This window comes from Carcharhinus amblyrhynchos, chromosome 7, assembly GCF_965287045.1.
Source record: "Carcharhinus amblyrhynchos chromosome 7, sCarAmb.v2.hapA, whole genome shotgun sequence".
Classification (NCBI taxonomy): Eukaryota; Metazoa; Chordata; class Chondrichthyes; order Carcharhiniformes; family Carcharhinidae; genus Carcharhinus; species Carcharhinus amblyrhynchos.
Window position 1 is genome coordinate 106,507,430 of NC_137330.1, and position 26,911 is coordinate 106,534,340.

The window sequence follows — 26,911 nt, forward strand, 5'->3', positions numbered from 1 at the left end:
AGCAGTTGAGGTTACCCGAGTGTTTTTGACGCAAGGATAGATAGATTTTTGAACAGTAAAGGAATTAAGGGTTATGGTGAGTGAGCGTGGGCGGGGGGGGTGTGTGTGTGTGTGTGTGTGTGTGTGTGTGTGGAGCTCAGTCCACAAAAAAAAAGGATCAGCCATGATCTTATTGAATGGTGGAGCAGATTCAAGGGGCCAGATGGCTGACTCCTGCTCCTAGTTCTTATGACAAAGTGATGGCATCTTCACAGCCACTTTTCTCCTTTCTCATTTTATGAGGAAACAAGCAAATCTGGCTTGTGAGCACAGACTGTGATTAGCAATGAAAGACAACAGGCTGCCAGTGAATGGCACCACTTCATCTCGTATTATTTCCCTCCTGGTTAGGGAGCAATCGACATTGTAGGGTGGATAGAGACAGAGGTCGCTTCTGAAACGACTTCCAGATTCTCAAATTGCAAACAAGTTTCAGGCTGGAAGCTCAAACAAAAACAAAAACTGTTAAAAGTCAATATTTCACAACCAGTTGATTACATTGAAAGTACTAGAACAATTAGACCTTCATGGTTTTTAAATTCCTTTTTACTCCATTCTCAAAGTGACAAAGCCAATGCTCAGAGTGGACCAGACAAACCCAAATCCATTCCTTACTCGCCCCAAAAACCAAATTCAAATTCCAACTGAATCCAATTCAAAGTCCCCACAAAAGAGGCAAACAAGATCCAAGCTAATAAGGCATTAGACCCAATCTTGGCTTGATCCGACCAACGCTTGATCTAACCCAAAAGGCTGAGATACTTGCACCCTCATGGTACTATTGAAAATGAGATAAATTGGCAGGAATTATACTGTACAGTTAGTTTAAACTTAATTTTTAAAGGGAATTACTGCCTCATTTAGCTGAACATAGCTGGACAGCTGACCATGGCCACGTGTTAAAAATCTCAGTTAAACAATTTCAATTAGCGTATTTTCAGTTATATAGCAAATCTTCACTTTTTCCTACAAGATGAACTGACCTTTGTCTCACTATTACATTGGTTGTATCACTTATTTTAAGTTTTTTTTTTCTCTGAAGCATAGGTGGTTTACGGGTGATCTTATAGAGGTCTATAAAATAATGAGGGGCATAGATCAGCTAGATAGTCAACATCTTTTCCCAAAGGTCGGGGAGTCTAAAACTGGAGGGCATAGGTTTAAGGTGAAAGAGGAGAGATACAAAAGGGTGCAGAGGGGGAATATTTTCACACAGAGTCTGGAACAAGCTGCCAGAGGTAGCGAGGCAGGTACAATTTTGTCTTTGAAAAAGCATTTAGACAGTTAAATGGGTAAGATGTGTATAGAGGGATATGGGCCAAACGCAGCAATCGACACTAGCTTACTGGTTAAAAACTGGGTAGCATGGACAAGTTGGGCCAAAGGGCCCGTTTCCATGCTGTAAACCGCTATGACTCTAAGTTGATTGATCCTCAACAGAAAATAAATTCTGCTGCAATATAGCTGTGTTATTTTACAGAATATTATTATTAAATAGAATGCAAATCAGCTGCAGTAGAATCATTTACTGTCCAACTGGAATAAAATTTAAGCTGTTTAAATGGCCACCTGAGGGCAGTCTGGTTTTAACGTTATTTTTCAGAACCATCTCAAATCCAATCGTCATTGAGGCCAGTCAGTGAACAGAGATTTCCTCTGGTTCCATGTGGGACAATGGGCAGTAAGACTCTGCCACCGGCCCTATCACAATCTCTCTTACTCCAGACCAGGTAGTGCCCTGAGCGCGGGAGTCCCTTCTGCTGTATCAGTGGACAGTACAACTCACAATACAAATAGAAAAGAAAGAGGTCTTACTTTCCAAGATAGTCAACATTGCCCAGGCATGTAGAGTAGCAATAGTTGTAAGCGATGATGATGGAAGGGTAAAGGGACTGAAAATCCAGAACCAAGACCGAGTTGCTGTAGAAGCGTGATTCAGGTTCCATCACCAGAGGAATGCAGTGAGGAGCTCTCATATGAGATCGTTGTTGGACACTGGGAGTTACAGCGATGTAGTTCATTGGTTTCGCAACACGCATCATCATTGACTCCACACGATACTGGAAACATAACAATGTGTTACACAGACTGCTTGTTGGTCAACCATAACAGTTTCGTTTTGCCCATTTTCTTCCTTTATGGAATCACAGAATTTCTTCAGTGCAAAATGAGACCATTTGGCTCATCGAGTCAGCACCAACTCTCCAAAAGATTATCTTACTCAAGCCCACCCCCAGCATTTATTATGGCCCATCCACCAACCTGCGCATCTTTGGAGCACTCGGAGGAATCCTGCTGACATGGGGAGAAGTTGCAAATTCCACACAGACGCCACCCAAGACCGGAATTGAACCTGGCGCTGTGAGACAGCACCGTTAACCACTGTGCCACTATGTCACCTTCAACCTTGGGGAGTTCTGAACTCTGAGGTGAGGCAAGAATTTCAAAGACCCTCTTCCAGGGCAAATACTGCACTTGCAGCAGAATGAAGCTCTCTTCCACCCAATCCAACAAGGTGGCTCAGTCTGCTCAAGTTATGAAAGACAGGTACCGCACCAACGTGACACTGGGCACGATTCATCTGAATTGATTCCAAGTGTTCCCACCAGTGGGAGAACCAGCATGCTCCCCACTGATATTAGCAGTGCCTGAGAGGATGGGGTTCACCTCCCTGAACAATGCAAATAAAGGCATGCCGCAGAACAAGCCCACCAGCCCACCTTCAGAGAGATCAGGGCGCTGTTTTTAAACGGACACACTGATCTCAGCGTCCAGAGACAGCCCTCCCATTTCCCCACAATAGAAATGGTGACACTTTACCCCTGGTCCCCACAAATGGCAAGGGGAGCACCCCCCAACTCCATAGCAAAAGAAGCATCCTCCCCCCACCACTAAAAGAATAGCTGACTAACACCATATAGGCATGAGGGTGCCCCCTGCCCCATTCATAGGCCTCACCAACCGCCCAAGAAAAGCAGTCCAATATGGGGGCCCCCTCAGGCACCTCTTTCAGGTTCTGCCCCTTGGCAGTGCCAACCTTGTACTGACACCTGACATTGACATCTTGGCAGTGATACTGTGACCTCAGGGGAGGGGCTTGGGGGTTGAGTGAGCATGAGCTAAGGGAAGATATTAGCCTTTGGATTCTCCCCCTGGATGGGGGTTCCATGGCTAGGCTGCCACTTCTAGCCCTGGGAAATCTGAAGATCACTCTTGACATGATTTTAGGCAACTTTCTGTTCAACATCCTCATTCTTGTCTGTGTACTGAAATCTTTCAAGTGGCTTGGTCACTTTAAAATTCATGACCCCCAATTATAATAGCAATCCATTCTGTAAAAGTGATTACCCCTTCTCTCTGTCAGATGTTCCAAATGTGAGAAGATCCCTTCGAAGTCCTCAGAATAACAGGGGGAATCTCTTTTGTAGCCTGGATGAGCAGCAAATGCAGCCTGGCCACTTTGACCCACTGTGATTGACAACTGATCAGTCACTTCATTGTTCTTACAAGTTAGTAGGTATCTTTCCCTTTCACTCAAAAACAATGCCGTGTTCAAACAATGAGGCTAAGTTTCTGAGTCTTCCTAGAAAGCTCAAAAGCTTTGAAAACCTTTGATTTCATTCAATTTTACACTCCAGTACCACAGCTTTTGACTGACAGCTTGATGCTTTACCTCAACAGGAAAGAGCTTTCAGTTCCTCTTTTCTAAACAATATTTATAAACATAATTTCTCTGGCTATTTGGACCTACTGAAACAAGGATGTTTCTAAACATTGCCATTATAAAGGAGCAACCAAAAGCTCTCCTCTGCTGTGTTAAAGCATCAAGCTGTCAAAGGTTAGTTAAAGGTATTGGAGTGAGAAATTGAATGCAAACAAAGCTTTCCAAAGGGATTCAAAGCTTTTAAAGGGCTTTCAGCTTTTTAGGAAGGCTCAGACAATGTCTAAACCGAGTGAGCACAAGAACAAAAACAGCCCGGGAAACAGGCCCTTTGGCCCAATGAGCCTGCGCCGCCTGGTGAAAAGGGAAAGATACCTGCTAGCTTGAAACAACAGTGAAATGTGTGGTCTGCTGTTCAGCTGTCTGAGTAGGTCAAAGTGACCAGACTGCACCTGCTGCTCATTCAGAGTACAAAATTAACATTTCCTTTACTGAAACTGACATTCCCTGTCAGTCTGAGCACTTCAAAGGATCTTCTCACATCTGGGGCATCTGAAAGATAAAGGGCAATCTCTTCCACACAATGGAGTGTGGATGTGATTCTGAATGCTTTTAGGTGTCCGGGAGCATGGATGGTAAAGTGACCAGGGCACCTCAAAGATTTCACAGCATACAGAAAAGGATGAAGATTCCAAACAGAAGCTGCCTGAAATTACCATGTCAAGAGTGATTGTCAGGTTTTCCAGGGGGAGGAGGGGCAGCCCAACTATGGGATCGCCATCTGAAGGAAGAACCCAAGATCAGCTTTCGACATTTGTCCACCTTTAAGAAGTTTTTTAAAAAAAAGTCATGTTCCCTGCAGCCACAGCTTCATTTTTTTTTATTGCTGCCAGGCTTCCTGGAGAAGTCCTTTATTGATGCTTCAATGGGGTTTTGTTTATTTTTACTGTGGGCCTCAGGTACTTTTTGGAATTTGTTTTATGACCCTGCATTGTTAGGAGGAAGACTGCTTGATAGGTCAGGTGACAAGAACTCTTTCGGTTTCAATTTTGAGTTGCTGTTTTAGTTTAGAAGGGGCTGACCATTATACTGGAAAGTAGTGTTTCTCCCTCTCTGTCTGGTTTTGGAAATTGTGCTGTTAGCTGGAAAGGTTCCTGGCCTTCCTGGGGCAGAAAATCTGCTGTTGGACACTGGCTTGACTAGAATCTCTCTCCCTGGTGTTTTAGGGAGATGTTCTGACTCCAAGCTTGCCTGTGTGTGCCTCAAGAGAACTGCAGCGTTCAACCAAAGGATTAAATTCCAGTATCACGTGAGCAATAGTCTTTGCTATGTTAAACCTGCAGAAAAAGTTTTTGTTTATGGGATGTTTGTTTGAATGGGGCGTTTCCTATATTCTCTTGTTTATGAAAGTTATTGTTAATTTTCTTTCTATACATATTAGCAATATACTTAAATAAATAGTTTGATGAAAGCTCCTTAGTGAGTTAGCTGAATAATACTGGAAGTGAAACATCTCATGTTCACGCCAGCCAAATTCAGATTGCAGAACTCATGATTCAGGTGGACTTCAGGAAACACTTTGGAGTTTCTAACCTGTAGTATAACAAACTCCTTACCCCCAGCCAGCACTCTCCCAACCCACAAGACTGTTGGGGGACCTTTCCACTTCAGCCTGGCAGTAGCAGAGGGGCACATGGGCACTCCTTGCCCTTCTGCCACTCAACACCCCTCCACCCCCAAATCCAAGGCGTCAGGTCCCTGTATTTCATGAGCAACAATAAAGCCCACCAGGCAGACCTCCCTCTGGGGAGTCAGGTGCATGGCTGGAGGCCCCTGAATCGGGCTTTTAGCCCACTTATTACATTACATTTAACAATTTTGTATAATGAACAGGATCCCATCCAATATCTGCTACCCATATTTGCTGTCCCCCTGCTACTCTTAGCTCCACCGAAACTGATTCACCAATCTAAGATCCTTTCTCGCTAATGGGCGGGTCCTTTCCTTTATTAACATTATCCAACTTCCTTCTCCTTACTGACTAGCATTCCTAAATGTCAAACATGTTTGAAGATTAAGTTCCCAGCCCTGGTCACTTTGCATCATATCGGCATAATGATTATTTAGTCATATTTGACTACATCTATTTGTGCCATCAATTCACTTACCTTGTTGCCAGAGTGGTGTGCAATAAAATCAGTGGATTTGATTCTTTTATTATTTTTGCAACTTCTTGCCTTACTCTTCAGTTTATATTCTCTGACCCTTCCTGCTAACCTCTGATTATCTTTCCCTTATTTCAGCAGTGCTCTTTTGCCCTTTCCTCTTTTTGTAACTGATTACATTTTCTCTCTGGGAAGGGGGAAGGAGGACATTCAGACACTTGCCTACCCATCCCCACTCGCTGCAGCCTTTCTCCCTCCCTGGCTCCTTAGACTAAGGGATCTTCCTCTGTCCTTGAAGTCCAAGCCTTAATTTCTTCAATCAACAGGGGGGGCCAGGGGTTAGGTTGAGGGAGCTCAGTCTTTTCTCCTTGGAGAGATGAAGGATGAGAGGTGACCTGATAGAGGTGTATAAAATGTTGAGAGGTATTGCTTGGGTGGATTCTCAGAGGCTTTTTCCCAGGGCTGAAATGGTTGCTATGAGAGGACACAGGTTTAAGGTGATGGGGAGTAGGTACAGAGGAGATGTCAGGGGTAAGTTTTTCACTCAGAGGGTGGTGGGTGAGTGGAATCGGCTGCCGTCGGTGGTGGTGGAGGCAAATTTGATAGGGTCTTTTAAGAGACTTCTGGATGAGTACATGGGACTTAATAGGATTGAGGGTTATAGGTAAGCCTAGTAGGTAGGGATATGATTGGCGCAACTTGTGGGCCAAAGGGCCTGTTTGTGCTGTAGTTTTTCTATGTTCTATGTCTATGTTCTAAGATCATGGCTGATCTTTTCATGGATTCAGCTCCACTTACCCACCTGCTCACCATAACCCTTAACTCCTTTATTGTTCAAAAAAATCTATCCTCGTCTTAAAAACATTCAAAGAGGTAGCCTCAACTGCTTCACTGGGCAGGGAATTCCACAGATTCACAGCTGTTTGTGTGAAGAATTTCTCAACTCAGTCCTAAATTTGCTCCCCCTTATTTTGAGCCTCTAACTGTAATTTCACCTACCAGTGGAAACAACTCCTCTGCTTCTATCTTATTTATTCCCTTCATAATTGTATATATTTCTAAGATCCCCTCACTCTTCTGAATTCCAATGAGTATAGCCCCAGTCTACTTAGTCTCTCTTCATAAGCCAATCCTCTCAACTCTGGAATCAACCCAGTGAATCTCCTCTCCACCTCCTCCAGTGCCAATATATCCCTTCTCTAGTAATATCACAACATATCCCAACTTTTCATGAGGCTCTTTTTTTCCTTTTAACCCATGCAAGTAAAGTTTAATTAGCATAACTATGGCCACAGTTATGATTAAACTCAAACAGTAAGTCTTTGGTTAAAAGGGAAACAGCATTGCCAATGCTGTGGCCTCTGCTACACAAAGCAAACAGTAGGCTGCACCTTATTCAGTCATTCAAAAATTTTATACACCTTTTATTATTGGTGAAATAATGCAATTGTGAGAATCCAGAGGCCCAGGCTATTGCTTTGATTTATTGTCACTTATGTTGTGCCAGGTACCTGGGTTCGATTCCTGGCTTGGGTCACTGTCAGTGTGGAGTCCCCCTGTGCGCGCGTGGGTTTTCTCTGGGTACTCTGGTTTCCTCCCACAGTCTTAAAGATGTGCTGGTTAGGCACATTGACCATGCTAAATTCCCTCAGTGTACCCGAACAGATGCTGGGACTGTGGCGACTAGGGGAAATTTCACAGTAACTTCATTGCAGTGTTAATGTAAGCCTTGCTTGTGAATAATAAACAAGACTTTAAATATTTTACTGGGAGAGTAAAAAATATTGTTTTTTGACTATTGCTGTAGGATGTGGATTTAGTATCAAGTATTATTATGTTCCTAGCTGATAAGTCGATGCAAAACGGAAGATGATTTACAATTAGTTTATTGCTTTAAAACACAAAAATCCAGATGGTTTATGCAATGTATTAAAAATCTTCTTATTCTGTCATGGGATGGGGGTGCCATAGTGCTGTCAGCGTTTCGTATGTGTGATTCCGTGACTATATCAGGCTGGTGCTTAACTCGTCTGTGGGACAGCTGTTCAAATTTCGGCACATGTCCCCAGATGTTAGTAACAGGGTTGGGTTTGCTGTTGTTTTCTAGGTTGATGCTGTGTGGTCTGTCTAGTTTCATTTCTTTTATTACACTTCGTAGCAGTTTGATCCAACTGAGTGACATACAGGCCAGAGTCCTTCCCTGAAGGACATGAGTTGGGTTTTTATGACAATGTCATATAGTTACTGTAACTTTTAACTGCAGTTATTAATGGTATTCAAATTCCACCTGCTACTACCTTAGGATTTGAACCCACGTCCCCAGATCATTAGCCTGGGCCTCTAGATTACTACCCAGCGGCATTACCACTACACCAACACTTTTCCCTCCCCTTTTCCAAGAGGGATTTCCAAAAGATAGTTCAGCTTAAATTTCAGAGAACAAGATTGCCTAGATGATGCTTAGGTAAGAGGCAGTGCAGGACAGGGCTGCAGTCGTGCCTCACTGTCAAAGGTTCAACTGAACAAAAATTCTACTTGCAGACAAAACGTAAAGTGCCAGAAAAACTTTGCATGATTTTCTTCAATGATTTTCTTGTTCAAGAGAATTTGAATACTTGCAAATTACAAGTGCACAGGAAAAAGGTAAAAAGTCATCAGTTTATGTTTTTCACACAGATATATTACCCTAACATCTTCTGAACCGTCTGCATTCAATTTACATAACGCAAAGAAAGTCTAATTATAATAAATGGTAATATACAAGAACCACAGGATCACTTCTGCACCAGGCACAGAGTTTAAACGACTAACCTGTGCGCCTCTCGTCAGCACGTGGTAGAAGAGGATACCGAACAACCGTGCCAATTCACTTGTCCTTCCGATTAAATCCAGTTGTTCCAGCAACTGTAGATTTCCACGTACATGGCAAATATAATGGTCAACCATTTTCCACCTGCAATCATGAAAGGAACTCCTAAACGTTGGAAGCACCAAAACACTTGAGGTTATCGGGTTTATTATGGAATTCTGACTACAAAGAAATTCTCGATTGTGTCTTATTCAAAGTCATGAACATTCTTCTAAATTCATTTTTGCTCAGTGCAGAAATACAGGCTGGCAGAGTGGTTAGCACTGCTGCCTCTCAGCACCCAGATTCGATTCTCAGCTTGGGTCCTTGTCTGTGTGGAGTCTGCACATTCTCCCCTTGTCTGCATGAGTTTCCTCCAGGTGCTCCATTTTCCTCCCACAGTAAAAAGATGTGTGGGTTAGATGCACTGGCCATGCTAAATTGCCCCTCAGTGTCAGGGGATTAACAGGGCAAATATATAGGATTGCAAGAATTGGATCTGGGTGGGATTTTGGTCTGTGCAGACTGGATGGGCCGAATGACTTCCTTCTGCCCTGTAGGGATTTCATAGGCCATGATTCTCCCAGCCCGCTGCACTGCCAGGAGAATCACGTGTCGGCAGACTCGCCAGTTTCCCGTGAGTGTTTGCGCTGCGTTTGTGCCTCCCAAGGCAGATTTCTGGAGTGTCTGAGCCGTGCCAGAAACTGGCTGGGAGGCAGGGTCAGTACTTACATCGTATTTAGCACACTATTCGCAGGCCCAGAACCAAATTCTCTGCACCTTCCAGCACCTCCCACCACACCAGATTGTTTCATAGAATCAGAAACTCGACAGTGCAGAAAGAAGCCATTTGACCCATCGAGTCTGCACCGACCTCCCACCCAGGCCCTACCCCCCGATCAACTCTGTCAAGCAAACGTTTGGAGAAGCAAAAGGAAGGTGCGCCCAAGTTTAATTTAGTTAACCATTTTTACTTTGTATTGCAGGTCTGCTACTACTGGTTCTTGGTGTGGTTGCTTTATTTCTTCATTTAATGTTAGCTAGATTAACTTAATATGGATCAAAGAGTTGTAAACTGGAATCTAAAAATAATCCAGATCTAAGCTTTCTACTTAACTACTAAAATATAGCTCCAAAACATTTACCTGTACAGATCGGTCTTATTATCAAACCAGTCAGACAGGACACGGAAGGAAAAGAGTGGAAACCGCTGATGAAGAACATGAAAGACTACGTTCTCAAAGGAGTAATTGTTGAGAGCAATCTGTCAGAGGAAAAAACAATACTGTACAAAAATCACTGCATTTTGTACACATTTCTAGACAGTTATCAGGACATACAAAATAGGACAAGTAGGCCATTCAGCCCTTCGAGCCTACTCTGCCATTCCATGTCATAGTTGATCTGTTTGTGTTTTGAATTCCACATTCTCATCAATCTCGATAACTTTGCCAACAAGAATTGATCTACCTCTGCCTGAAAAAATATTCAGTGACCCAGCTTCTAAAGCCTTCTGAGGCAAACAGCTGCAGTTGCAACCACTCAAAAAAAATTCTCTTCACCTCAGTTCTATAAGGACGATCCCTCCTTTTAAAACAGTACTCCTTAGGACCTGGACTCTCCCATGAGAGGGTACATCCTTCCAGTGTCCACCTCACCAATACCATTCAGGATCTTATCTACTTCAATCAAGTCAGCCCTCAACTCTTCTAAACTTCAATGGAAACAAGATCAGCATTTCCGACCTATCCTCATAAGACAACCCGCTCATTAGAAGCATCAGTCTACTAAACCTCCTCCAATACATTTATGTCCTTCCTTAAATAAGGAGACCAAAACTGCATGCAGTATTCATGACGTGGTCTCACCAAGTCTCTGCATAACATGAAGGTAATTAACAGTATGCCAGTGAAGGTATCACACAATAACGTTCAGGTTGAAATTTGCTCCATTGAGATAGGTTTGGGTACAAAAAGATGAAATATCTACTAAATGCATGAGAATATTATCAAATAAATAGGTTGGACTAAAACCTGGTGTTGTCAGACTTTTTACTATCATGGTCCAGACAGGGAAGATATCTGACACCTGTCAGTTACTGAAACCGATTAGAAGATGTAAACTTTACATTGTTCCTCTAAAGATGGCCAGTATGCAATGTAATTATGGCAATTAAAGTATGGTATTACAAACGTGTAACAATGATTGAATCATATTTTGAGTTCAATGCTTTCCGCATGAACTGTACTCAGTTGCAAAGTGTACTAAACAGCTCCCATTTTATTCAGCTTCTAAAGTCTTTTATTGTAACTGGCAGTGAGTTTGCTGAGTGGCATTTCTTTTAAGCAACTGAATGCCAACAACTGTTTGGTTAGACATGTAATCTCAAAATGCTTCTGCAGGATGCTTCAAAATAAACCGCAGTGCAGGTCAAAATGTAAAAAATTGTTTATTCGATACAAACTGCTACTCACTTGAGTTAATTAATTAAACCTCATGTTTTGCTTTTAAATATAACCAGAGTTCCTATGGTAAAAGAGAGAGAAAGCTCGTGAACAAATCCAATGATTTCTCTTCGATCTGCCCAAGTTGTCCGTTTAGAAACTAAAGGATAACGGAAGTAAATTTACATAACACAAAGGACAAGAAACCCAGAACAGATCCCTGCTCAACACCACTAATCAATGTTCCCCTGACAGTTTTGGCCTGTGCTGCAAATTATTTCAAAATGTCCTACAAATGTGTTCTAAAGTGAAGCGTAACCAAGCATCTGCCATCATTTCAGCTGGAATTTCAATGGCAATTCTATTAGAAGCTATGGAATCCAATTAAAACACTCAGGAAGTTGCAACAAAGACTTTGGAACCAAAAGGAAAAGGAGATTATTTAGAACACTTTGCTGCACAGCACAGTTTAGGAAAGACGTTGGCCTCAACAGATAATTTGTTCAAGTTTACACGAAGAGATTAAACCTGTCTCATTCTCCCAAAGAAAGGACAACTGTTCTTTCAGAACCACTTTTGCACTGTAGAAATGCAGCTGTTTGCAGATGTAAGGATACCTTCCTTTGACTGAATTGCGTGTAGGCAAAACATAGGAACCAATTGCTTATGATTTTTTGTCAGTGTAAAGCAGCCAAAGTAGGATTGTTTAACTCTTTGGAAACCCATAAAGAAGTGGGGCCTAGCAGAGAGACATTGATTCTCCAGAATAATATGAAAGGAGAGTGGCATACAGATATTTTGGAGCTGTGTATTGTAAACTTGAGCACATGGTTTTCTGGTGATCATGGACATCATTTATTGCAAGGTTATTTTACTGTGTATTGTTGTGACATAATGCACAGGACACCACAAAGTAAAACTCATAACATGACAGCAGGGCACTCAACACAAAATGGGCAGCACGGTACACAGTAGTTAACACTGCTCCCTCACAGCACCAGGGACCCGGGTTCGATTCCCGATTTGGTTCACTGTGTGTTGAGTTTGCACCTTCTCCCCGTGTCTGTGTGGGTTTCCTCCAGGTGCACGGGTCCCACGCTCCAAAGATGACTGACCATGCTAAATTGCCCCTTAGTGTCAGGGGGAATGCATGGTGTTATGGGGATAGGGTTCAGGTGGGAATTCGGTAGGTGCAGATTCGATGGGCTGAATGGCCATCTATGATTCTATGAATCATTACCAGTGTTTGCTCTATAAACAAACAGATTTAATAATTTACCCATTTCAACATCCCTTCAATTTCTTTTTCATTCAACTAAGCTTGATAAAGTTGATATAGTTTCTATCTTAGCTAATGCAAAGTTATCCAGTTTCGGCCACTTGTATATTACAAAAATGAGCAGTTACCTCACTCCTCATCATTCTCCATACGTTGAGAATGATCCGTCCCACAACATTTATCTCAGACATGGCAGTGGCACCAAATTCATCTCTCTCTGCAGCAAACCGATTCTCTTTATCATCATCTAATAAAATAAAAAGTGTCAGAATTCCATAACATACTTGTGCCAAGTTTTTTTGGAACCTCTTTATACTTTTGTATAAGTCTTAAAATAATGTTTGCTTTGTATTCTGAACCTGGTGCAGAAGGTGAAGTCACACGGGATCAGCGGTGAGCTGGCAAGGTGGATACAAAACTGGTTCAGTCAAAGAAGACAGAGGGTAGCAGTGGAAGGGTGCGTTTCTGAATGAAGGGCTTGACAAGTGGTATTCCTCAGGGATCAGCGCTGGGACTTTAGCTGTAATACATATATTATATTGTATATACAATATATGAATGATTTGGAGGAAAATATAACTGGATTGATTAGTAAGTTTGCAGACGACAGAAAGGTTGGTGGATTTGCGGAAAGCGTTGAGGACCATCAGAGGATACAGCAGGATATAGATCAGTTGGAGACTTGGGTGGAGAGATGGCAGATAGAGTTTAGATCAGGACAAATGTGAGGAAATGAATTTTGGAAGGTCGAATACAGATAAAAATACACAATAAATGGCAGAGCCCTAAAGAGTATTGATAGGCAAAGTGATCTGGGTGTACAGGTATACAGGTCACTGAAAGTGGCAATGCAGGTAGAGAAGATAGTCAAGAAGGCATATGGCACGCTTGCCTTCATCGGCTGGGGTACTGAGTTTAAAAATTGGCAAGTCATGTTGCAGCTTGATAGAACCTTAGTTAGGCCGCACTTGGAGTATAGTATTCAATTCTGGTTGCCACACTACCAGAAGGATGTGGAGACATTGGAGACGGTACAGAAAAGATTTACCAGGATGTTCCCTGGTATGGAGGGCATTAGCTATGAGGAGAGATTGGAGAAACTTGGTTTGTTCTCACTGCAGCAACAGAGGTTGAGGGGAGACCTGATAGTAGTCTACAAGAATATGAGAGGCACTGACAGAGTGGATAGTCAGAAGCTTTTTCCCAGGGTGGAAGCATCAATTACTAGGGGGCATAGGCTTAAAGGAGATGCACAAAGCAGATTCTTTACAGAGTGTAGTGGGTGCCTGGAACTTATTGCCGGGGAGTAGTGGAAGCAGATATGATGGTGACTTTTAAGGGGCATCTTGACAAGTACATGAATAGAGGGATATGGTCTCCGGAAGGGTAGGGTGCTTTAGTTATGTCGGGCAGCATAGTCAGTGCAGGCTTGAAGGGCCGAAGGACCTGTTCCTGTACTGTAATTTTCTTTGTTCTTTGTATTCTGTGTAGCAATGATAATTTATATACTTATCCACGCCTGATTAAGCATTTTAAGTACAAATGGATTTGATATAATTTAACTAGGTCTCGATCATAAATGAGAAATCAAAATAAGCAATTTTACTTTAAAGCTCATGTAAATATTTCAACTTATTTGGATAAATTTAAACATCTGTAATTCATTATTCCCTTTCAAGTAATGGAAATTTTAAACACATTCAATTTGTTGTAACTTCTGCAGGTGGAGGGTGGTTACCCTGCACAGGGCCAGGTCTAGAAGTTGGGCTATCAGCCAGATAATGGGAATAAGATGGAGAAGCAGAGAGTGGAATTTAATGCCCTTCTCTGAGGTAAGTTTGGAGGTGGGGCAGAAAGGTAGCAGGTGGGGACCCCTTTGCCTTGATTAAGCCTCTAACAGACTAGATAGTGTTGATGCGGGGAGGATGTTCCCAATGGTGGGGGAGTCCAGAACCAAGGGTCACAGTCTGAGGATTCAGGGTAGACCATTTAGAATGGAGGTGAGGAGATATTTCTTCACCCAAAGAGTGGTGAGCCTGCGGAATTCATTACCACAGGAAGTAGTTGATGCCAAAACATTGAATGTATTCAAGAAGTGACTGGATAAAGCACTTGTGGTAAATGTGATCAAAGGTTATGAGGAGAAAGCAGGATTAGGCTATTGAGTTGGATGATCAGCCATGATCATGATGAACAGCAGAGCAGGCTCAAAAGGGCCAAATGGCCTCCCCCTGCTCCTATCATCTATGTTTCTATGCAAGTCTGGGACAGGAAGGCCAGTGCCTGGTATTTATGCAGCAGCAGCAGTGGATTCCTGTTGGTGTTGCTGGCAGACCTCTGGAGTGGGCTTGTTCAAAGATCTGATCAAGGGCAGGGGACAGTCACCTCCTTCTATTACTGCCAACACCCCCCTGGCAGTAATCAACTGGTGATCAATATGGATAGAAGGTATGGTGTGCTGAAATGTACAAATGCCCTGTCAGTTTAAATGTGTAATGCTGCAAGATCAGGCAGATTGATGAGCCAAATGGCCCAACTTTCAGGATTGCATATAACATTGTACTGCCGAGTAACACAGAACTGCCAGCCTCCTATTTGCTGGCTGCTGTCAATGGGCAAGACTTCTGCCCTTGAGGTCCTTGATCTGAGGGAAGGCCTAGTTTAGTGCCCAATAGCTAGTTAATGCAGCAGGCCTTCCCAAATAGGGATAACATGGGTGAGACAATGTCACCTACATTAGACTCCACCCATGCAATGAACAGCAATGGACAAGATCAGCTCAGATGCTCAAAAACTGTGATCACTAAACTTCAAATGGTCCCCCTTACCGTGTCAACTTTTACAGCTGGTACATTTCTGCTTCTACAATACCATTTTGCAATACTTGATACCGTACTGTTCAATAGTTTGATTGATCTGTGTTTGGTTATGCTAGTCTGTTCACTAATCTCTATGCATGGCACTTGATTGCTTAAACCTGTAGATGGAGGTAGAGTATTAAGTGACTGCCACCATCCAGGCGTTTCTAGAATCTTGGCTGAGAGCATGTGAAAAAAATCCTGTATTTGCTGAGGTACTTTAAATACTATAAATAAACCTACTGTAGATTTAGAACTAATTTCATCTCTGCACTGAGATAAGACAGATATATAAAGGCATAGAAACAAGATGGTGAATATATTACAAAAAGTGAGGGTAGGAATAGTTGAGAAAAGTTCAACTTTACCAACTCCAGAACCAGGAGGCCCCCCCATGTCCTGGGAGCAATACCGATTGCTTACTACAACAATGGACAGCTTGGATGTATCAGTGATACTCGCACATTGTCTTAGAGCAGAAAGCCAGCAAATATTTAAGCAGCTATAGAAAGTACATTTACGTTTAATACAGCAGTAACTGCTCTTGAAAGATTCTTAGGACCAAGGAAAAGTATGATGATCCAACGATATGCGTTATGGGGAGCAAGCAGGTAAGTGGAACTGAACCACTTTCAGATCAGCCATGATCTTATTGAATGGCGGGGCAGGCTCGAGGGGCTAGATGGCCTACTCCTGCTCCTATTTCTTATGTTCTTATTCTGCTAGAAGTCCCAGGGAATTGGCGAACCCATCAAATAATATATGCCAGCATTGCGGCAACTGGCTTCTACATGTCAATTTGGCACATTATTAAATCAATCGGTTATAAATGAGTTTGTTGGTTAAAGTTCAATTTAATGAAAATAAGAACATAAGAAATAGGAGTAGGCCATCTAGCCCCTCGAGCCTGCCCCACCATTCAATAAGATCATGGCTGATATGACGTGGCTCAGTTCCACATTCCCGCCCTCTCCCCATAACCCTTAATCCCCTTGCCTATCAAAAACCTATCAACCCGCGTCTTAAATATATTGAGCGAGACAGCCTCCACCACTTCAACGGGCAGAGAATTCCAGAGATTCACCAACCTTTGAGTGAAGAAGTTCTTCCTCAACTCCATTCTAAACTGCCCCCCCCTTTATCTTTAGGCTGTGCCCTCCGGTCCTACTGTCCTTTGAGCGGGAAGAGTCTCTCCACCCCATTCAACGTCTTATACGTCTCAATGAGATCTCCCCTCATTCTTCTAAATTCTAACGAGTACAAGCCTAGTTTATTCAGCCTCTCCTCACAGTTCAACCCCCTCAACTCCGGAATCAGCCTTGTAAACCTCCTCTGCACTCCCTCCAAGGCCAAAATATCCTTGCGTAAGTGCGGCGACCAAAACTGCACACAGTACTCCAGCTGTGGCCTCACCAGTGCCCTATACAGCTGCAGCAAGACCTCCCTGCTTTTATATTCAATCCCCCTCGCTATGAAGGCCAGCATCCCATTCGCCTCCCTGACCACCTGCTGCACCTGCAGGCTGGGTTTTTGCGACTCATGCACAAGGACCCCGAGGTCCCTCTGCACCGTCGCATGCTGCAGTTTTTCGCCACGTAAGTAATAGTCCTTCCTACCATTATTCCTACCAAAGTGGACAACCTCACATTTGCCAACATTAAATTCCATTTGCCAGTTCCTGGCCCATTCGCCCAGCCTATCTAGATCCTTCTGCACACCCTCTGCACAATTTGCCGTTCCACCAATCTTGGTGTCATCAGCAAATTTCGACACCATACACTCGGTTCCCTCCTCCAGATCATCTATATAAATGGTGAATAGCTGAGGCCCCAGCATTGACCCCTGGGGCACTCCACTAGTCACCAACCGCCAATCCGAATAGCACCCATTGACCCCCACTCTCTGCCTCCTATTTGACAGCCAATCCTCTATCCACGCTAACACCCTACCCCCAACCCCATGCCCCCTGACCTTCTGTAATAACCTCTTGTGAGGCACCTTGTCAAACGCCTTCTGAAAATCAAGAAAGACCACATCCACTGGCTCTCCTCTATCCACCGTCCTAGACACATCCTCATAAAACTCCAATAAATTCGTCAGACACGACTTCCCCTTAACGAAACCGTGCTGCATCTGCTCTACCAAACAATTCTCCTCAAGATGTCTCGCTATTTTCTCCTTGATCACGGATTCTAACATTTTTCCTACAACTGACGTTAAACTAACCGGCCTATAATTCCCCGCCTTTTGCCTGCCACCCTTCTTAAACAACGGCGTAACATTAGCCGTTTTCCAATCTTCCGGCACTTCCCCGGAATCCAGCGACATTTGGAAAATAATCACCAAGGCATCCACTATCACCTCCGCCATTTCCTTCAGAACCCTTGGATGCATTCCATCCAGTCCTGGGGACTTGTCCACAATCAGTCCCTCCAGTCTGTCGAGCACTGCCTCTCTATAACAATAATTTCATTCAGGCTCTCCACTCCTACCATCTTTCCATTGCTAACACCTAGCAAATTATTCACGTCCTTCTCCGTGAAGACCGAAACAAAAAAGTTATTCAGGGCCTCAGCCATTTCCTCATCCCCTACCACTAAGTCCCCCCTCTCATCCTCTAAGGGTCCAACGTTCACCCTAGCCAGCCTCTTCCTTTTTATGTATTTATAAAAACTCTTGCTATCCTTTTTTATATTAAGCGCTAGCCCAGCTTCATAGTTTATCCTACCCTTCTTTATCAACTTCTCTGTCATTCTTTGTTGACATTTAAACCTCTCCCAATCCTCTTCTTGCCCACTACTCTTAGCTACTCTAAACGCCTCCGCTTTTAATTTAACATTTTCCTTCACCTCCTTCGTTATCCATGGCTGATTACCTCTCCTCCTACGATCCTTTTTAACCATCGGAATAAATTTCTGCTGAGCACCAAGAAAGATCTCCTTAAAGATCCTCCACTGTTCCTCAGCAGACCTACCATCCAACACACTCCCCCAATCAACATTCGCCAATTCCTCTCTCATCCTACCATACTCCCCTCTGTTCAAACAAAGGACACATGTCCGGGATACCCACTTTCTCCTCCTCCATCTGCATCAGAAACTCCACCATACAATGATCACTCTTGCCAAGAGGATCCTTCACCACAAGGTCCCTAATTCTACCCGCCTCATTACATAACACCAGATCCAAGATAGCTCGCTCCCTCGTCGGCTCCAACACACACTGTTCGAGGAAACTATCCCGGCAGCATTCCATGAACTCCTCCTCAAGCCCACCGCGTCCAACATGAGTCGACCAATCAATATGTAGATTGAAATCCCCCATAATTATCGCCGTTCCATTCCTGCACGCTGCATTTATTTGCACGTTAACAGCCCGCCCCACCTTCAGATCATTTTTCGGGGGCCTATAAACGACACCCACCAGCGTCTTCCTTCCTTTGCTGTTCCTAATCTCCACCCACAACAATTCCACGTTCTGCTCTTTGGTTCCTATATCATCCCTTACTACCACCCTGATGCTATCCTTAATCAGCAGAGCTATGTCCCCCCCCCTTTTTCCTCCTTCCTAAACACTTGATACCCCTGAACATTCAGCTCCCAGTCCCTGTCACCTTGCAGCCACGTCTCTGTAATGGCCACCAGATCATATCCATTTGTGCCGATCTGCGCCACCAGCTCATCCACTTTATTCCGAATGCTTCGTGCATTCAGATAAAGTGCCTTCATCCCAGCCTTCACCTGTACCCTATTTGCCAGAATGTCACCAACCATACTCACGCCCCCTACTCCATTTATTATTGGGACATCCTTGGCCTCCTCCCTTACCTGCACCCTCTCCTTTACTTTAGGCCCCGTAATGTCACCTACCCTCATACCCTCCCCCCTCCAATTAGTTTAAAGCCCTAACTACAGTCCTATTTACACGATTCGCCAGGACTCTGGTCCCAGCACGGTTCAGACCAACCCCATCCCACCTGAACAGGTCCCACCTACCCCAATACTGATGCCAATGCCCCATAACTTCAAACCCATTCCTCCCACACCAATCCCTGAGCCACCCATTCATTTCCTTAATCTTATCAACCCTACACCCGTCTGCACTTGGTTCAGGCAGTAGTCCGGAGATAACCACCTTGTCGGTTCTACTTTTTAATTCCATTCCCAGCTTTTCAAACTCCCTCCCCAGATCCTCAGTTCTCATTTTGCCTACGTCGTTGGCACCCACATGGACTACAACGACCGGATTCTCACCCTCCCACTCCACGTTCCTCTGCAGCCCAGATGCGACATCCTGGACCCGAGCACCAGGCAGGCAACACAACCTTCTGTGCACTTTGTCATTGTGACAAAGGACAGTGTCAATTCCCTTAACCACACTATCCCCAATTACAACTACGTTCCTTTTCACCTTCTCTTTGCCTATGACCTGTGACTGCATCACTGTACCGGGTGCAGTTTGCTCACCAAGCTCACCGCCCTCGTTCTCGTCCACACTGGACGCAAGAACTTCAAACCTGTTATGCAGATTGAGGCGCTGAGGCATCCGGTCCCCACCCTCCTTCCTCCGGTCCCCACCCTCCTTCCTCTCTGCAGCCCCCTCCTGTTCCTGACCCTTAGAGTTAGCCAGTCTAGGGGGGTGGATGTCTCTTGCACCCCATTATCAATGGCACCCTCCCTCCCCCTGATGAGCCTCAGTGTCTGTAGCTCAGAGGCCAGCTCATCTACTTTGAGCTGGAGCTCCTCCAGCAACCAGCGCTTACTGCAGACATGGTCACATGGAAGGACCCTGGGGTCCACCAGCTCCCACATCATACAGCAACAGCACATCACATGCCTCTCCATTATTCCCTGTAGTAATATTGAACGAATGCAACGCAAACTTACCTGGCCCTTTTCTCCAAAGCCCTTTGAACCTAAGCCCTAGTAGCTCACTCTGAATGAATTAGGAAATGTTTCCTCATGGAAAAAACACAAACTTGACAGTCCAAATTGAACTTGCCATGTTAAGTTCAAAGTTCTTATCAAGGTTACAACGTCTCCCTATTCTTCACCCACAATGATATCTCCCAATGACATGATGCCAGTCTCAATGCACACACTGATGATTAGCAATGCATCCATAGACTCAGAGTCTAAGCCCAACCAGCTCTAGGGTAAGAGTTACAGACAAAGTGATCTCAAGCACTCTCATCAACATTACCCTATCACGGTCACATACCTTTTAAACAATATTCAAATTGCGGAAATACGCTTCGAGCCATTTAAGTGTAACACATGCTTTGACTGGAACCGTTTTGCAAAGATATGCAGGCTGTTGAATAAGAATTCATTGGTTTGACTCTTGGAAGAGTCTCTGCCTGAATGTGTGGTAAAATGTGTACACCATCCTGCACAGTAAAGCATCACCTCATTTTAAGGAGTGCTCAGTCAGGTTTGCAGACATCTCAATCAAACCACTGAACACTACAGATACCTTTGGCAAAATTGCAGACAATCTGCTAGCTACATTTAATTGCTGAAAACATAGGTGATTCACCTCAGTACTTTTGATAGCAAAATAAAAATCATGAATCATTCTGTAAACTGACTCGCTATCTTCTACACTTCCTATGAATCTCAATTCCACCCCAACCATCACTTTAATTTCTCTCTCCCTTCAGCAAGTCTGTTCTGGTCTCCCAGTGGCAAACTAAACGTCAAAAATGCCATTGTGCTGAAATGATTAAAACAAGTAAGGCAAGTATGAGGGAGAGGGGAATAGAATGGTCTACTGACAGGATTAGTTGGAGGAGACTTGTGTGGAGCAGAAATACTGACAGATCTGTTTGGCTAAAGGGCATGTTTCTATGTTGCAAATTCTGTTCTTTTATGCAAGGCAACTTATTCACAGGTATCCCTCCTTCAGTATTTAATGTCTTGGCTTCTTTTTTCTCAAGGTGTATTTGCCAATTTTAAATCAGTGTTACCTGGAATGCGGGAGATCATTCGACAAAGATCAAATTCTAACGCAGCAGCTCGGTGAAAAAGGTAGCCCCAAGAATGCATCTGGACTTCATATCCCAGCAGGATATCAGGATCGTACCTAACACAAGTTCAATATGATTATTTAATTAACTATCCATTCAGTTTCATTGTGCAGAAAGATTAAAATACGAGAAGCACAAATCATTTGGAAAGCCAGAATTTGCACAGTGAGAACATTTCAAAGACACTTTCTCAGGTGTTCTTGGTGCCTTACCCTTGCATTCACCCTGACACCTTGTCTGTACACGATGTGTGCACATGTGCATACCCTCCCTCAGTTCTTTCAAAGAACACATGAAAGCACTAGTAAAAGGGAGAAGAGCATTTGCAGCAATGTCTTCTATTTTCATCTCTCCTCACGTAGCTAGCTGCAGAGTTCTTATCAAGGTTACAACGTCTCCCTATTCTTCACCCACAATGATATCTCCCAATGACATGATGCCAGTCTCAATGCACACACTGATGATTAACAGCTTCAGCTCTCCACTGCTTCTCTTGACCCCATGCCTGTCTGTTTCTTCATCCAACATCCAAACATAGAGGAGCTGCAATTTCCTCAGCCACCTTCAGAACTACCACAAATCCGCCAGCCCTCGTCACCAATTCAATCTCCTTCCCCGGTCACTGTCTCAGGCTAAACTCAACTTTTCACAATCTCAGTGGCTTACCATTCTGCAAATTGAGTCTCTGATCCCATATCTTACTCTGTCACCAAATATTGCCAACTTCCATTATTGTAACACCATCCATCTCAGCCCATCAATGTTTGCTGTCGACATATATTCACAGTGCTAATTGCTATAAAATGCATCATCTGTGGCTCAGTTGTTGGCATACTCTCCTGAGTCATAAGCTTCCAGATTCAAGTCCCACTCCAGGGTTTGAGCACAAAAACCAAGGCTGACAGTCCAGAACAGTACTGAGGGAGTGCTGAAGGGTTGGCGATGCCATCTTTCAGATAAGACGTTAAAACGATACAGCCTACTTGGTGGCTGTAAATGATAGATCTATTTAGAAGGGGAGCCTGGGAGTTAATCCCCAGTTTGTTGGCTGATATCGATCCTTCAACTAACATCATACAAACAATTATCTGGTCATTATCACATGGCTGCTTGGGAGTTTGCAAATTAGCTTGGTACTTGATAACATTTCCCTCTGTAGTCTTCCACCAAGGGATTTTCACAGGAGGTACACAACGAATGCAGGCAACAGTCACATTAATTTCAAAAGTTCAATAGAACGCCCTTCAATGAATTCTGAGGGAACATGGAGATTAAGGTTTGTGGAAAATTGTTCAAGTACTATATAAGATACTGAAGGGAATAGACAGAGTCAATAGTGAGAGACTGCTCCCTAGATTGGTTACAAATACAAGAGGACATGATTTAAGGGTGAGGGGGGAGAGATATAATTTGGATATGAGAGGAAGGCTCTTTACGCAGAGAGTTGTAGGGGTATGGAACGCGCTACCGAGTAGGGTGGTGGAGGCGGGAACATTGGACTCGTTTAAGGTTCAGTTAGATAGGCACATGAGTGAAACGAGGATGGAGGGTTATGGTAGGGGTTATTAAATAAGGGTTAGAACCTCGGGAGACACCGGAAAGGCAGGCTTGTGATTAACGTTTTTGTCTTTTATTCCGCAGGTGGAGGTCCACCTCGTTGTCAAACGAGGGGCATGCACACGGTGGGTCGTGCGTGGGCTACTCTTGGAGGTTCCAGGAGTGGCCTAGTACTTCGTGTCGGTGTGTGTGCTTGATCCTGGACCGGTAGAAGGGCGCCGCAACAGCTCGGTGACTAGCACTGCTAGCTGTGCAGATACATGGATTTGGGCCTGTGTCTGTGGGAGTTTGTGCATTCTCCCTGTGGATGCGTGGGTTTCCTCCGAGCGCTCCGGTTTCCTCCCACACCCCAAAGATGTGCTCTTAGGCTGATTGGTTTTACCAAATTGACACTATTCTCCCCTGAATCTGGCTAAGTCAGGGGTTCTATTCGTAGACACGCAGGGTAGAATAGGTGTAGGGTGATGCGGCGGCGTGGGCTTGTTGGGCCGAAGGGCCTGTTTCCCATGCTGGGTTGTTCTTTGTTCTTTGTACTAGTCCTCGACAGTTCCTGGTAAAAAGGAATTAGCAAAGGAAACACTTGGGGGGCCACATATGTCACAACAACAGCGACAACACTTCAAGAAGTATTTCGTTGGTTGTAAACTCCCATAGGCATGAATGCAAGTCTTAATTTTCTTTTAAAAAGCTTCACCATTGAAATCTGGTCTTTAAATTCATTTATGGTCTCTCTTTAAGGAGTTGCAGCTTACATCACTCTAATGTCAACTCTCATGCCCTTTGTTATCTACCTGGTCATTTATGCACCTCCCTTTCCATTCATTCCACAACAGCCCCGCTTCTCAGGAACTCCTGTCCCCTCTATCAACTCTTTCAGAACCCATCTTTTCAGCCCAACATTTGGTCCATAGCCACTGGTGAGCACAGCCCATGAAATACTGAAAATAGAATCATAATAGCGCAGAAAGTGGCCATTTGGCCCATCATGTCCAAGCTCATGTTACCTCTCTACAACAGCCCCACACATTCATCTTCATGTAGTTATCCAATTCCCTTTTGAAAGACTTGAAAGAATCTGCTTCCATCGCACACTCAGGCAGTCTCCCCCAGACCTAACCACGTGCTGCATAATTTATGTTTCCTTTGGTTTTATGGTCAATCACCTTAAAATGTGTGCCTTGTGGTTCTCAAACCCTCTGCTAAAAATAGTCTCTCTACCTATTCTGTCTCGACATCTCATGTTCAAAATTTTCTATCAAATCTTTTAATTTTCTCTTCTGCAAGGAGAACAACCTCAGCTTCTCCAATTCATCAAGAAACCAATTTTGTGAATCTTTTCTGCATCTTTGCTAATGCCTTGACTCCCTTCAAGGGCAGTGCCCAGAACTGGGCAATTCATCCTCATTTCCTTGCTTTTATATCCTAGTCTTTATTTAAAAAGCCGAGGAATACATTTGCCTTTTCAATCTGTTTCTCAATTTACACCACCACGATGAGTTGATCACATAAAGCCACTGCGCTCAGTTCAGAATCACACTTTTACTCTCCTCGTCCTTCCTACCAAAATGCAAATTTCTCTGCATTAAGTTTGCTCTGCCAAGTGTTCACACATTCTGCCAGCCAAAGTCCTCAAAGTTTACCACAGTCCAAAGATCCAAAATCTAAGGGTGTGCAGGTTAGGTGGATTGGCCATGCTAAAGTGCTCCTTAGTGTCCAAAGATGTATGGTTAGGGGGATTAGAACATAAGAACATAAGAACTAGGAGCAGGAGTAGATTATCTGGCCCCTCGAGCCTGCTCCGCCATTCAATAAGATCATGGCTGATTGTTATGGAACTGGATCCACTTACCCACCCACTCACCAGAACCCTGAATTCCTTGACTTCTCTCCTCATAAGCCAACCCTCTCAACTCCAGAATCAACCTAGTGAATCTCCTCTGCACCCTCTCCAGTGCCAGTATATCCTTTCTCAAGTGAGACCAAAACTATACACAGTACTCCAGGTGTGGCCTCACCAGCATCTTATACACCTGCAACATAATCTCGCTGTTTTTAACTCCATCTCTCTAGCGATGAAGGACAAAATTCCATTTGCCTTCTTAATTACCTGCTGTACCTGCAAACCAACTCCTTGAGATTCCTGCAAAGGACACCCAGGTCCCTCTGCACAGCAGCATGCTGCAATTTTTACCATTTAAATAATAGTCCATTTTGCTGTTATTCCTACCAAAATGGATGACCTCACATTTACCATTATACTCCATCTGCCAAACCCTCGCCCACTATCTATATCCCTTTGCAGGCTTTCAGCGTCCTCTGCACACTTTGCTCCTCCACCCATCTTAGTGTCATCTGTGAATTTTGACACACTACACTTGGTCCCAGATGCCAAATCATCTTTGTAAATCGTGATCCTTAAGGCATACCACTAGTCACTGATCACCAACCAGAAAAAACATCCATTTACCTCCACTCTTTGCCTTCTGTTAGTTAACCAATCCTTTATCAGTGCTAATACATTAGCCGTAACACTGTGCACTTTTATCTTATGTAGCAATCTTTGGTCAAATGCCTTTTGGAAATCCAGATACACCACATCCACAGGTTTCCCATTGTCCACTGCACATGTAACGTTCTCAAAGAATTCCCCCAAATTAGTCAAACACGACCTGTCCTTCATGGACCCATGCTGCGTCTTACCAATGAGACAACTTATATTCAGATATCTCGCTATTTCTTCCTTGATGATAGATTCAAGGATCTTCCCCACTACAGAAGTTAAGCTAACCGGCCTATAGTTACCTGCCTTTTGCCTACTTCCTTTTTTAAACAGTGGCATCACATTTGCTGTTTTTCAATCTGCGGGATAATTAGTGGGATAAATACATTGGTAACAGGCAGGATGCTCTGTTGAAGAAACTTGAATGGCTGCCTCCTGCACTGTAAGGATTCCATGATCCACCTCACAGTCTACAACACCAAATTTCATGACATCTGTGAAGTTTGAAATTGTTCTCTGTACCCAGTCTAGCTCATTAGCAGTTATCCCAATACAAACCTTTTCAGCCTTTTCAGAAGACGTTTGACAAGGTACCTCACAAGAGGTTATTGCTGAAGGTCAGGGGACATGGAGTTGGGGGTAGGGTGTTAGTGTGGATAGAGGATTGGTTGTCAAATAGGAGGCAGAGAGTGGGGGTCAATGGGTGCTATTCGGATTGGCGGTTGGTGATTAGTGGAGTGCCCCAGGGGTCGGTGCTGGGGCCTCAGCTATTCACCATTTATACAGATGATCTGGAGGAGGGAACCGAGGGTATGGTGTCGAAATTTGCTGATGACACCAAGATTGGTGGAAAGGCAAATTGCGCGGAGGCTGTGGAGAGTCTACAGAAGGATCTAGATAGGCTGAGCGAATGGGCCAGGAACTGGCAAATGGAATTTAATGTTGGCAAGTGCGAGGTGGTCCACTTTGGTAGGAATAATGGTAGGAAGGATTATTACTCACGTGGCGAAAAACTGCAGCAGGCGACGGTGCAGAGGGACCTCGGGGTCCTTGTGCATGAGTCGCAAAAACCCAGCCTGCAGGTGCAGCAGGTGGTCAGGAAGGCGAATGGGATGCTGGCCTTCATAGCGAGGGGGATTGAATATAAAAGTAGGGAGGTCTTGCTGCAGCTGTATAGGGCATTGGTGAGGCCGCAGCTGGAGTACTGTGTGCAGTTTTGGGCGCCGTACTTACGCAAGGATATTTTGGCCTTGGAGGGAGTGCAGAGGAGGTTTACTAGGCTGATGCCGGAGTTGAAAGGGTTGAGCTATGAGGAGAGGCTGAATAAACTAGGCTTGTACTCGTTAGAGTTTAGAAGAATGAGGGGAGATCTCATTGAGACATATAAGATGATGAATGGGATGGATAGGATAGAGGTGGAGAGACTCTTCCCGCTCAGAAAGGACAGTAGGACTAGGGGGCACAGCCTCAAGATAAAGGGGGGGCGGTTTAGAACGGAGTTGAGGAAGAACTTCTTCACTCAAAGGGTGGTG

The 26,911-nt window shown here is 44.1% G+C and overlaps 1 protein-coding gene across 1 annotated transcript in view; it reads right to left on the reverse strand.

Annotated features, from left to right (window-relative positions):
• Window positions 1–26,911, reverse strand: part of rev3l (REV3 like, DNA directed polymerase zeta catalytic subunit) — a 201,785-nt gene that overhangs the window by 36,568 nt on the left and 138,306 nt on the right. The window contains exons 19-23 of the mRNA XM_080192921.1: window positions 21,263–21,378; window positions 12,565–12,683; window positions 9,859–9,977; window positions 8,677–8,818; window positions 1,855–2,099 (exon numbers count right to left, since the gene is read on the reverse strand). Of these exons, the coding sequence (XP_080049047.1) occupies window positions 1,855–2,099; window positions 8,677–8,818; window positions 9,859–9,977; window positions 12,565–12,683; window positions 21,263–21,378 (741 nt within the window). The remainder of the gene's footprint in view (window positions 1–1,854; window positions 2,100–8,676; window positions 8,819–9,858; window positions 9,978–12,564; window positions 12,684–21,262; window positions 21,379–26,911) is intronic.